General features: G+C 41.5%; 1 protein-coding gene across 1 annotated transcript in view; it reads left to right on the top strand.

Annotated features, from left to right (window-relative positions):
- The first annotated feature begins 550 nt into the window (after nt 1-550).
- NAF1 (nuclear assembly factor 1 ribonucleoprotein) overlaps nt 551-14,062 on the top strand; it is a 34,325-nt gene continuing 20,813 nt past the window's right edge. The window contains exons 1-3 of the mRNA XM_068975343.1: nt 551-810; nt 3,613-3,781; nt 12,587-12,680. Coding sequence (XP_068831444.1) covers nt 551-810; nt 3,613-3,781; nt 12,587-12,680 — 523 coding nt within the window. The remainder of the gene's footprint in view (nt 811-3,612; nt 3,782-12,586; nt 12,681-14,062) is intronic.

Here is a 14,062-nt window from a genome sequence, read left to right on the forward strand (position 1 = left end):
ACGATTAGTGCTCTTTAAATTGGGAGCGCTTCGGAGAAAACAAACAAAAACATGAGTTGTAATTTTGAGGATGGATGGTCATTGTGTTTGTTGCCTATCCACTGCTGTAACTCCATTTAACTTTATGAAAGTTTCCTGTAAGTGTTGGTTCAAGGCTTCCTGACTCAAGTTTCCAATGTGCAGGGCCTCGCCCCATCAGGCGTCTTCCCAGTCTTGCCATCCCTCCTTCCCATCTCATCCTCCGTGTAACTGCCCCAGATCTAGCAGCAAGAAAGTCTCTCCGTCTGGCCTCTCACAGTGAGCTTCCCAGGATGCAGGGAAAGCAGCGGCTTTAGGACCGCTCGGCTCCGTGTGCAAACGCCTTCGGACCGCCCAGCGCCAGGGATCACCGTTGCGTCCCGTTACGTCACACGCTGCCCGGAAGTTTCGCTGCGTCTGCTGCGGGGGCGTGTCTCCGGACGGCCCCGCGTGTGGTTATCGGAGCAGCGTGTGAAGCAGGCCTGTGCTTCGTTTCCGCGGCCGCTGTCGGCGAGCGTCCAAAGTTTGCGCCATGGAGGTGGTGGAGGCCGCCGCCGCTCAGCTGCAGACGCTGAAATTCGGGGGCGCCGGCGTCGGAATTAGCCAGGAGGTGGCCGCTCCGGCCCCGGACCCCGCTCCGGTCGCAGCGCCGCCGGCGGACCAGGGGGCCCCGGAGTCTGCGGGCGAACCGTCGCCTCAGCTCCTGCCGCCGTCGCTCCCGGGGCCGCCTGCTGGAGGGAGCGGCCTGGAGACGTCGGACTCGGACTCCGACTCAGATTCGGACTCGGACAGGTCTTGCCCCCGGCGATCGGGCGCGCGGGGGAGGCTCTGGTAGCGGGAGGCCTGGGCCGAGGAGGCAGGAGGGCCCGGGAGCCGGGGCGCGTCCCTTGCCGCGTCTGCAGTGTCCCCGGGAGGGAGCGAGGCCGTCGGGGCCCCTCCTCTAACGCCGAGGGTCCGAGAGCCCTCTATGGACAGTTTGTCGCTTTCAGTTAGGGCGTAGAAAACCTGAGACTGGGGGCTTATCCCGTGACCACTCGACGTGGTATGGCCTTGGGGGTTATAAATTTAGTTTGTGGCAAATCTTTTTCTCAAGTTTAGTGTGTACTCTTGCTGGTTGAACCAGATAAATGGGGCATCAGATAAAGGATTTTGTCTCTTTTCAGATTGACTCCTGACAGTTTTGTTAGTTGGTAGAATTTCTCTGGTGATGAATTTTTCATGAAATTAGAGGAAAGTGATTCAACTATTACTACATGCTTTGCGTAGCTTTTTTCAGGCTTCTCCAGCCCTACCTTCTGTCTTTTATATAGAAAAGTTCTGTGGTGGGAGGCGAGTTCACTGAACCACGCTGAACCTTGTCTGCAAGTGTTTCAGTGTGTTTTATGCCATGCTGTGTCGGTGAACAGTATACACACGGTCCTTGCTTCACAATCTGGTGAGAGGGACGAAAAATGAAGTAAAAAAAAAAGTGAGTTGTTGAAAATTACAAGGAAGGAACAAGCAAGGCACTTGTAGTAGAACCCAACCAGGTGGGACCCTCTGGCCATGTTAGTTTTCATTCTAACTGCTAGAGAAATTTGAAGAATTTTAAGCAGGTGATTTTCATGCTCAAGTTAGCATTTTAGTGGTTTACTCTGTGGAGAATGAACTGAACTGTGTTCAAGAGTGAAAGCAGAGTGGTTGGCTTAGTGTGGAAGCAATGGGAAAGATGTTGTATTAGTCCACCGTGTGACGGTGTTTGGATTGAATATTTTGAAACTTCCCCCATTTGGATCGCTAATAGATGTGGTAGTGGCCTATGAAGAGGGGCATCAACTGAGTGCATGGCGGTGCTGTTTACTAAAAATGGGGAGAAAACTTTCTGGGATAGGGGCTGTAAACCAATAAGAATGTTAAATTTAGGCAGTTAATTTGAGATTTCACTGTCAACAAATTGGTGATGTCAGAGAAGCAGTAGGAAGACAATTCTGGTATGGAAATGTAAATTTGAACATCAGATTACAGGTAAAACTTAATTTTTTTTAATATGTATTTTTAAATTTATTTACTTTTAATTGAAGGACTGTTGCTTTATTTAAAATGTTGTGTTGGCTGGTTTCCGCGGTAAATTGACATGAATCAGACATAGGTCTACATTTGTCCCCTCCCTCTTGAACCTCCTTCCCACCCTATCCCACCCTCTGTACTTCAAACTTTTTATTGTGGACATTTTCAGACTCAGAGTAATATAATCACTGTACACATAGCCATCACCAAGTTTCACAGTTTCCATTATTTCCTAGCTTTATTTAGTTATTTTTGGCTGTGTTGTGCAGGCATGGCTTTCCTCTAGTTAGGCCAGGTTGGGGGGCTGCTGCTCTTGATTGTGGTAGGTGGGCTTCTCCTTGTGGTGGCCTCCCTGTGGAGCGTGGACTCTAGGTGTGCAAGCTAAGTAGTTGTACACTGGGTTTAGTTGCTCCACAGCATGTGGAATCCTCCTGGACAGGGGATTAAACTCATGTCCCCTTCATTGGCAGGTGGATTCCCAATCACTGGAGCACCAGGGAAGTCCCCTTAACTTTGTTTTACCTAGCATTTCTAACTTTTAACTTGATAGTTTTAAAACCAGTCTCAGATTGCATGCCACCTTCCCTGTAAATTCTTTACTGTGCATTTCTGATAAAATGTTTTTTACATAACAACCATGTCATTATCAGCTGTAGTAGAATGAACCCTAATTCCTTAACGTCAGCTAATAGCACTCTGTATTTAGATTTTTCTGGTGGAATAGGAGTCATGTTTACCAATTTCATCATTGACTGAGCATGCAATACTTTGATACAGTTCCAAGGTTTCTACATCTAGTGACTGGATTCAGGACTAAACAGTGAAATACAAGAGAAACTGAAAGAAACAGAATTAGTAGGGAGAATGCACTGTTTTTAACTTGTGAGTGTATAGGTCATTAATTTGGCAGTTGTTATTAAGAGTTAGGGATATCAAGACTGAAGATTTAGCAGTTATCTGCACATTGGTAATGGTTGAGCTCATTGGAGGTTATACATGGAAAGAGTACCAGAGAGAAGAGGGGTATGGGACTTGTAGAAACAGCACATGAAAGGAGCTGAAGTGGGTACCGGCGAACAGTTCAAGCTAAGAGGATAGTTTTTGGCTCTGAGAATTGTTGCGGAAGTCAAGGGCTAAAGGGGTTTTCAGAGAGTGAAGTGTTCAGCATGGATGGTAACTTGGAAAAGTTTCCAAATTGAAGACTGAGAAGAAAGTCTCTTTGCTTAATTGATCTGGTCCTTGTTGGTGACTAATAAGACTGGTGCCTGGCCCAGAATCCTCTTCGGTCAGTGATTTGTCACATGCTTCAGACTGATGTGTCACATAAGAGACAGTTGTAAAAAGAGGGTTTGGGTTAGAGGAGGGGTTTTGTGATCAGTTGATTAGAGTGCTTTCCAAACACCATAGTCAATTTCAAAATGCTAGCCTTTGAATTATACCAGCAATCGTAAACATCTAGTAAAGCAGATATTTTCTAGTTGAATAATCATATTTTAATACCATTGTAATAATGCTTTTGATTTGTTTTCAACTTTTTCTTCTCTATAGTGAAACAGATTCCGATAGTTCAAGCTCCTCCTCTTCCTCATCATCATCCTCATCGTCTTCCTCTCGTATGTCCCTTCCTCCAGTTCTGTCAGATGGAGAAGATGACTTACTAGTTGAGAAGGAAAATAAGAATTTTCCTCTTAAAACAAAAGATGAGTTACTTCTTAGTGTAAGTACTTAGATTTGTTACCAAACTTAATTTATATGTTCTAAAATATTTTATGATACTGATGTGATTTCATTTGGCCTGTATCTGCTCCATGAATTTGAAGACCACTCTCAACTTTTACTGGTCATACTTTTGCCATGCCTTGGCTTTCTTAAGTGAAAGAAAGAATTGATTCTCAATAATTTCTCAGGTTGCTTCTAATGCTAACATTTGATAATGTGCTGGGCATCTAGTTTAGCTTGCTGCCTTTCATTCTTATCTTCCCTAAAGATTGTAAGATGTACAATTCTTATTTTGGAAAAGGGGTCCAAAACTCAGAGAAACTTTAGTTCAGTAGCAGTTGAAACTGTTTTTTTAATCAATTGCATTTGGAGAAATAGAAAGTAAAACTAGATCAGTTACACTGTTGAGGATTTCTGTTTACTGCAAGTTTTTGGGGTGTTTTCATTATTACAGTTGGAGAAAACTTGTTTATTGTGGATAGATATTTATTAGCATCTGAATGCATGGTTATTTCCTCTTAGACTGTATGCTCTTCCTAGGAGGTTAATGATAGTGTTGTTGAAGCCTTGTATAAGAGGAAAGTCTTCTCAGACTTTCACAGTATGGGCTGTATTGCCATATGGGTTTTTTTTTTTTTTTTTTTCACTCCCATGTGTGCTTTTAGTTATTGTTAAAGTATTTGAGAAATTTAATGGTCCTTAATTATAGTTATAAAATGCTTAAACCAGTGAAGTAGTAAAGCAAGATTTGAGAGAAATTTTTAAAGTCTAGAGACATTCAGGAACCTTTTCATGACCATACTGGATTGATTATTTCCTTTTTCTCTACTCGCAATAAGGAATTTTCTATGTCTGTTATGCCTTGTGTATTGAGAACCCTGGAATTTGTGTGCGAAGTTCATCAGTGATTTATGTTTTCATACTGCCGACCTTAATCTCAGTGTTTTTTTTACACAGAGGCTCTCCCAACTTATGATTATTTTCTGAAGTTATTGGCAAACTTGTTTGGTCTTATCCCTGTAATAGGTATTTAATAATTTCTTTTGCTAAATGGGATAAGTCTTAACAGGGAGAGCACTGACTTAGGACTCATACTGTGTCTATCACTTAGGACTTGAATTATGTCAGGTTATCTATAACAAGTTTCTTCTCTGTGCTTCAGTTTTCATCTCCTTAAAATGAATAAAATATCTTCTTTTAGACTTATTTAGAAGGTTAAATGGAGGAGGAAATGGCACAGTTCAGTTCAGTCGCTAAGTCGTGTCCGACTCTTTGTGACCCCATGAATCGCAGCATGCCAGGCCTCCCTGTCCATCACCAACTTCGGGAGTTTACTCAAACTCACGTCCATTGAGTCGGTGATGCCATCCAGCCATCTCATCCTCTGTTGTCCCCTTCTCCTCCTGCCCCCAATCCTTCGCAGCACCAGGGTCTTTTCCAATGAGTCAAGTCTTTGCATGAGGTGGCCAAAGTACTGGAGTTTCAGCTTTAGCATCATTCCTTCCAATGAACACCCAGGGCTGATCTCCTTCAGAATGGACTGGTTGGATCTCCTTGCAGTCCAAGGGACTCTCAAGAGTCTTCTCCAACACCACAGTTCAAAAGCATCAATTCTTCGGCGCTCAGCCTTCTTCACAGTCCAACTCTCACATCCATACATGACCACTGGGAAAGCCATAGCCTTGACTAGATGGACCTTTGTTGGCAAAGTAATGTCTCTGCTTTTGAATATGCTGTCTAGGTTGGTCATAACTTTCCTTCCAAGAAGTAAGCATCTTTTAATTTCATGGCTGCAGTCACCATTGGCAGTGATTTTGGAGCCCCCAAAAATAAAGTCTGACACTGTTTCCCTATCTATCTCCCATGAAGTGATGGGACCGGATGCCATGATCTTAGTTTTCTGAATGTTGAGCTTTAAGCCAACTTTTTCACTGTCCACTTTCACTTTCATCAAGAGGCTTTTTAGTTCCTCTTCACTTTCTGTGTTACGGGTGATGTCATCTGCATATGTGAGGTTACTGATATTTCTCCCAGCAATCTTGATTCCAGCTTGTGCTGCTTCAAGCCCAGCGTTTCTCATGATGTACTCTGCATATAAGTTAAATAAGCAGGGTGGCAATATACAGCCTTGATGCACTCCTTTTCCTATTTGGAACCAGTCTGTTGTTCCATGTCCAGTTCTAACTGTTGCTTCCTGACCTGCGTACAGGTTTCTCAAGAAGCAGGTCAGGTGGTCTGGTATTCCTATCTCTCAGAATTTTCCACAGTTTCTTGTGATCCACACGGTCAAAGGCTTTGGCATAGTCAGTAAAGCAGAAATACACCACTCCAGTATTCTTGCCTAGAGAATCCCGGGGACAGAAGAACCTGGTGGGCTTCTGTCCATAGGGTCGCACAGAGTTGGACACGACTGAAGTGACTTAGCATGCATGCATGCATTGGAGAAGGAAATGGCAACCCACTCCAGTATTCTTGCCTGGAGAATCCCAGGGACAGAGGAGCCTGGTGGGCTGCTGTCTATGGGGTCGCATAGAGTCGGACACGACTGAAGTGACTTAGCAGCAGCATCCCTGTATCTTAATCACTTTTCTACTTAAATCTCTCTTAGAATATAAGAATCAATAAATAAAGGATCATATTATTTTAGTGTGTACATGTGTTTCATTTTATTATTTATCCTACTAGATCTGAAATTCTTCCCTTGGGAATTCCTTGAAATTTAATGCAAAATCTTAGTCAATTTATTTAGGTATTTTTCTGGGTAGAGTGCCCATATTTTCATCAGAAAGTCAAAAAGAGTCTGTGTCCACATTTTTGAGGACTGGTTCATAGCTGATCTTCATGGCTCATGTAGTGCCCAACAGAGTGCTTTTCAGATATCTGGCTGTCAGTCAAGAGTGATATGTGACTGGTGGAATGGGTGAATGAGTGGGCATCTGACATTCACTCATGTTTAAACTATTACAACATGTCTGCCATGTGCCAGGTGCTGGAAACAAGCCCCATCTGGTTTCTAGTCTAAATACACCTACTGGAGAGGCAGACAGTAAATGATGGGAAGAAGTGCTGAAAGTGCTATTGAATTGTGTGAATGTATGCTTAGCTCATATCAAAATTCCTTTTTTGCTGGGAAAATACATTAGTTTTTAAAACTTGAAATAGTGAGAGGGTCTCTTCCTTTTTGTGCTAGTTCTGAAGGATCTTTGGGAAGGATAGAAGGGGCAATTGTAGTCTTTTTTTTTTTCCTCTTTTAAATTTTGGATTCTTAACTAGCTCCTCACCCTATTTTATATTCTTAGGATTAGAAAGCAAATGTACTAGAAGTTCCTACTCCTACATATGGTACTGGAGATATGTAGAGGAATGATTTCTCTGGTCTGCTGTAAATCTTTTAGGGCTCTAGAAGGGTATATGAGGACTCCTTCGGGACTTGTGCTCTCAAGGTCAAGGGAAGAGAATGACTTGGCCCTGAATCTCAAGAATGGTGTGGCTACAAGTACTCATTGTCTTTAGGATCTGCTCTTTGTTGTTCAGGAGATGTTTCTGCAGGTGGCTGGTGGCTTGGCCTCTGATATTCCTGAATGAACGTCATGGACAGAACTTGGATTGGTGTACTGGGCACCTGATTTATGGGTCTGAACAAATAATTGAAGCTAGTGAGATGGGTATTCTGATGGGTATTCTGATTGCCTGGACGTGAGTTGCACGGTCACTCCTATACTCTCATGTGGAGAGTCTGTAGGAAAGTGTAAATGAGAGAAAGCAAATGGGCGAGTGTGAGGGTCAGAGTCTGTGATAAGTGACAGAAAGGGAGTGTGAAAGTGTGTGAATTTTGAAGAGTATGGGTAGTTTCAACCCTGTACAAACCACAAGGGGTGCGTTCATGGGAAGGGGAGGCTTAGAACATGGCAGCTGTTGTTCAGTCAGTAATAATATTTATCTTCTGTGGAGGGAAAGAGGGAAATACGTGGAAGCAGTTAATCACATATGACATAGGTTGGACTCTTGGAGCTGCAACAGAGACCAGATTACATCAGGAAAAGGGGGATTTACTGTAAACTTACTTGGCTAGAAAAGCCATTGGGAACCAAGGTGGCTATTGAGGATGGCTGTGCTGTTTCTTTTATGTGCTTCTTGACATTCTCATAGCTCTGAGTGTCTTTTTATTTTCTGACTCACTTTTGTTTGCCTGTAGATTCAATCATTTTACCTCTAGTTTGCACTTGGGTTTCTTGTTCCTGGCTCTGTAGAAAATTTGATACGTTCTACTTTCACTTTCTCCATGAACTGGCTATTCATGCCATATTCTTTGCTGACTTTTGAGACAGCCCTATTACTTAGCTTTGAATTTGTCTTTTCAGATGACAGTTCATGCTTCCTGGGAAGCATCCCCTCCTTTGTTACATAAAGTAGCTCTACTGCTGCTGCTAAGTTGCTTTAGTCGTGTCCAACTCTGTGCGACCCCATAGACAGCAGCCCACCAGGCTCCCTCATCCCTGGGATTCTCCAGGCAAGAACACTGGAGTGGGTTGCCATTTCCTTCTCCAGTGCATGAAAGTGAGAAGTAGCTCTAGCTGGTATTGAATGTGCCTTTGTTCAGGTCTGCTGTTGTGTTTCTTCTAAGGCAGCAGGGCTGTGCAGTGGAACTGTTGGCTGTGTGTAGTCTACTAATTTCCTAATGAAATTCTGAGGAAGATCAGTGAAATATCCTGTGTTGTCTTTGCAAAAAGGTGTACATAAATTCAAATGGGTCAAATATTTAGTACCAGTTTCAGAGTTTGTGATGCATCTATGAGATCTTTAGAACAAAGACCAGTTTTACTGGTTTTATGGCCTAACTCTTCATAAAGTTTCTCATATTCTGTACTGTTTCCTATTGTTGAGGCATTTGTCGTTCAGATGCTAAGTCACATCCCACTCTTTGTGACCCCATGGACTGTAGCATGCTGGGCTTCCTTGTCCTTCTCTATCTCCTAGAGTTTGCTCAAATTCATGTCCATTGAGTTGGTGATGCTATCTAACCATCTCATCCTCTTTTGCCCACTTTCCTCCTGACCTCAGTCTTTCCCAGCATCAGGGTCTTTTTCAGTGAGTCAGCTCTTCTCATCAGGTGGCCAAAGTATTGGAGCTTCAGCTTCAGCATCAGTCCTTCCAGTGAATATTAAGGGTTGATTTTCTTTAGGATTCACTGTTTTCATCTCCTTGGCGTCTTAAGAGACTTTGAAGAGTCTGCTCCAGCACCACAATTCGAAAGCATCAAATAATTCTTTGCCACTCAGTCTTCCTTATGATCCAACTCACATCCATACATGACTACTGGAAAAACCATAGCTTTGACTACATGGACCTTTGTCAGTGAAGTGATGTCTTTGCTTTTTAATATGCTGTGGAGATTCCTCATAGCTTTTCTTCCAAGGAACAAGCGCCGTTTAACTTCATGCCTGTACTCACCATTTGCAGTGATTTTGGAGCCCTGCAAGATAAAATTTGTCATTGTTTCCAGTTTTTCCATATTTGCCATGAAGTGAGCGGATCGGATGCCATGATCTTTGTTTTTTGAATACTAAGATTTAAGCCAGCTTTTTCACTCTCCTTTTTCAGTCATCAAGAGGCTTTTTAGTTCCTCTTTGCTTTCTGCCATTAAAGTGGTATCACCTGCATATCTGAGGTTGTTAATATTTCTCCAGGCAATCTAGATTCCAGCTTGTGATTCATCTAGCCTGATATTTCACATAATGTAAGTAGGGTGACACCATACAACCTTGACATACTACTTTCCCAATGTTGAACCAGTCTGTTGTTTTGTTCCATGTTGAGTTCTAACTGTTGTTTCTTGATCTACATACAGTTTTCTCAGGAGACAATTAAGTTGGTCTGGTATTCCTGTCTCTTTTAAGAATTTTCCAGTTTGTTGTGATCCACACAGTCCAAGGCTTTAGCATAGTCAGTGAAGCAGAAATAGATTTTTTTCTCATATTCTGTTGCTTTTACCATGATCCAAGGAATGTTGGCAATTTGGTCTTTGATTCCTCTGCCTTTTCTAAATCCACGTTGTACATCTGAAAGTTCTCAAGTACTGTTGAAGCCTAGCTTGAAGGATTTTGAGCATTAACTTACTAGCATGTGAAATGGGCACAACTGTATGGTACTTTGAATGTTCTTTGGCATTGCCTTTCTTTGAAATTGAAATGGAAACTTGACCATTTCCAGTCCTGGGGTCACTGCTAAGTTTTTGAAATTTGTTGACATACTGAGTGTAGCACTTTAACAGCATCATCTTTTAGGATTTTAAATAGCTCAATTGGGATTCTGTAACCTTCAGTAGCTTTGTAGTGATGCTTCCTCAGGCCCACTTGACTTCACACTCCAAGTGTCTGGCTCTAGGTGATTGACCACAGCATTGTGGTTATCCAGGTCATTAAGACCTTTTTGTGTAGTTCTTCTATGTATTTTTGCCATGTCTTTTTAATATCTTCTGCTTGTCTTAGGTCTGTATTGTTTCTGTCCTTGATTGTGCTCATGTTTGCATGAAACCAAGATTGCCAGGAAAAATATCAATAACCTCAGATGCAGATAACACCACCCTTATGGCAGAAAGTGAAGAGGAACTAAAATGCCTCTTGATGAAAGTGAAAGTGGAAAGTGAAAAAGTTGGCTTAAAGCTCAACATTCAGAAAATGAAGATCATGGCATCTGGTCCCATCACTTCATGGGAAATAGATAGGGAAACAGTGGAAACAGTGTCAGACTTTATTTTTTGGGGCTCCAAAATCACTGCAGATGGTGATTGCAGCCATGAAATTAAAAGACGCTTGCTCCTTGGAAGAAAAGTTATGACCAACCTAGATAGCATATTCAAAAGCAGAGACATTACTTTGCCGACTAAGGTCCGTCTAGGCAAGGCTATGGTTTTTCCTGTGGTCATGTATGGATGTGAGAGTTGGACTGTGAAGAAGGCTGAGCACCAAAGAATTGATGCTTTTGAACTATGGTGTTGGAGAACACTCTTGAGAGTCCCTTGGACTGCAAGGAGATCCTACCAGTCCATTCTGAAGGAGATCAGGTCTGGGATTTCTTTGGAAGGAATGATGCTAAAGCTGATGCTCCAGTACTTTGGCCACCTCATGTGAAGAGTTGACTCATTGGAAGACTCTGATGCTGGGAGGGATTGGGGGCAGGAGGAGAAGGGGACGACAGAGGATGAGATGGCTGGATGGCATCACTGACTCGATGGACATGAGTCTGAGTGCACTTCGGGAGTTGGTGATGGACAGGGAGGCCTGGCGTGCTGCGATTCATGGGGTCACAAAGAGTCGGACACGACTGAGCGACTGAACTGAACTGAACTTGCATGAAATGTTCTCTTTTTATCTCCAAATTTCTTGAAGAGATCGCTAGTCTTTCCCATTCTGTTGTTTTCTTCTTTGTTTTCATTGTTCATTTAAGAAGACTCTCTTATCTCTCCTTACTGTGCTCTGGACTCCATTCATTGGGGTGTATCTTTCCTCATCTCACATCTCTTCTTTTCTCAGCTATTTGTAAGGCCTCCCCAGACAGCCATTTTGCTTTTTTGCATTTCTTTTCCATGGGGATGGTCTTGATCCCTGTCTCCTATACAGTGTCACAAACCTCCATCCATAGTTCATCAGGCACTCTGTCTATCAGATCTAGTCACTTAAATCTATTTCTCACTTCCACTGTATAATCATAAGGGATTTGATTTAGGTCATACCTGAATGGTCTAGTGGTTTTCTCCACTTTCTTCAATTTAAGTCTGAATTTGGCAATAAGGACTTCATGATCTGAGCCACAGTCAGCTCCCGGTCTTGTTTTTGCTAAAAACCTCAACTGGAGATTCTGTAGAGGAAAATGAGTACCTGAGATAAACTCATCTAAAATGCTCTATATGATTTAGATTTTCCTGTCTTTTTTAACAGTTCTCCAAAAGTCATTTTTTTTCTCCCAGACTTAACCTTAATACACCATTAGTAGAATCTTTGTACTTTCCTTAATCCCTTCTTAGGGAAAAGCTTTTCTTGGGAGAGTCACTTGTGATCATTTGACAAAGGTGGACAGAAAGCTCTGTTTATTTAATTTAAAACCTAAGGTCTGCTTTCTTAGGTTTTTCTTCAAACATCCTCTCCACTTCAATATCCAGTTTCTGTAGCAACTGACAAACAGTTAGCACCTGGGTCAGAATGTAAAGAAATTTGGTTTTAACCTAGACAGATAAGAAGATAATCAGGTAACAGCTTCACAGCTTCTTGAGCTGGAACTTACTACCTCATTTCAAGGAATTATGCATTTTGTCTTGAAGAGACCAGAAATGTTTCTTCCTTTCACACAATCTCAGGTAAGTTAGCTGTTCCTCTGTTAAACTGTTTAATCATAGTCAAATTAATTAACTAACCACATTAAGACAGATCAGAGAACTCTTCTGTGGAGAAATCAGAGCCAGTAGAATTAATTCTCTTCAAGTGGAATGTCTCTGGGAGTTATTTTATATTGTCTCTTTTAGGATGATCTCTTGTTCAAGTTGATTGGAAAAATCTAGAGTGGTATTTAGTTCTGTGTTATGGGTTAGGGTGTAGATACTAGATCTCTTGAATCACTTAGGTGGGGAGATGTTGGATAGGGGAGAAATATTCAGACACTAGAAAGGATGACATCCAAGAGATGAAAAATAATTTTACATCTCAGAAACAGATATAGCATACTACATAGAAACCATCCTTTTTTAAAACATCAAAAAAAAGTTAAGTCCTTGAAGCTGGAGAAAGATTACTGCTTTTTTGTATTACAGGAACTACCTTCTGTTGAAGAACTCACTATTGTTCTGCCTGAAGATATTGAATTAAAGCCTCTTGGGATGGTTTCAAGTATTATTGAACAATTAGGTATGTATGTATTTTTATTAATAATTATAATTTATATCCAAGTATATACTAATAATCAAAGACTTAATGGTTAGGGAATTTTCTCCAAAATATGTAATAATATTTCATTTTATAGCTGTTAGGTTTGAACAGATAAATTCAGTTTTTACTTACATAAAGTGAAAGTGAAGTCGCTCAGTTGTGTCCTACTCTTTACGACCCCATAGACTGTAGCCTACCAGGCTCCTCTGTCCATGGGATTTTCCAGGCAGTAGTACTGAAGTGGATTGCCTTTTCCTTCTCCAGGGGATCTTCCCAACCCAGGGCTCGAACCCGGGTGTCCTGCATTGTAGACAGACGCTTTATCATCTGAGCCACCAGGGAAGTAGTACATAAATACAATGTTTTTTTAAAAATTTAAAGTGCTTTTACTGACATAGAAATGTCTCCAAAATTTATTTGAATGATACATCTGTTTTCTGTTGCTGTTAAGTTACTACATATTTAATGGTTTAAAACAACACATTTATTACTTTACAGTACTGTGGGCCAGAAGTGTGATGGGTCCCACTGGGTAAAATCAAGGGGTCCTTCAGGGCCAAGTTGCTCTCTGGAGGCTCTGAGGGAGAATGCATTTCTTGATCTTTTCCAGTATTTGGAGATCTCTCTTCCTTTGCTCATGGCCCCCTACCTTCATTTTCAAAATCCATAATGTAGCTTCTCTCTGACCTTATCTATCATCATATCCCCCTCTGATGGATCAGCACAGACTGGGAAGATTCTCTGCTTCTAAGGACTCCTTAGATTGGGTGTACCCCCTGTTAACTGGGGTAATTTTGTACTGTAAGGTGCTTAGCCTTATTCTTAGCCTCAAAGTCTCTCTTTTTAATATAAAATATCATTTATAGGTTCAGGGATTTGGGTGTGTGGATATCTTTTTTTGTGGGTAGAGAGCTGTTACTCTGCCTGCTGCCTTTGACTTTATCTTACAAACAAGTAAATTAGAAAGTTCTAGGATTTAACACTGAATTAATGCCATGAAATATGAACCCGTTGGAGTACATGGGAACTAAATTTTACAGATTTCTTTTAGCCCCAAGATATGATGTCAGTACAGGAGAGGCTTTGAAATTAATGTTGCTACTATTAACTCTAGTAAGTGACACCAAAAAATAGGGCTGCAAGTTGACAAAGTCATAGGATTTTTGAACTGAGAAAAAGGCCTAAATGGTCCACCAGTCCTTAGTTTATGACTTAAGGGACATAGAAGAATTTGAGTCACTTGCTCCTGTGATCTGTTGGATAATCAGTCAGTGGTAGAAATGAAAATTTATCTTTTGATCTTTTTATTTATTTATTTTTAACACCAAAATCATTTTGTACTGAGGTATAGCCAGTTAACA

This window comes from Capricornis sumatraensis, chromosome 7, assembly GCF_032405125.1.
Source record: "Capricornis sumatraensis isolate serow.1 chromosome 7, serow.2, whole genome shotgun sequence".
Taxonomy (NCBI): Eukaryota; Metazoa; Chordata; class Mammalia; order Artiodactyla; family Bovidae; genus Capricornis; species Capricornis sumatraensis.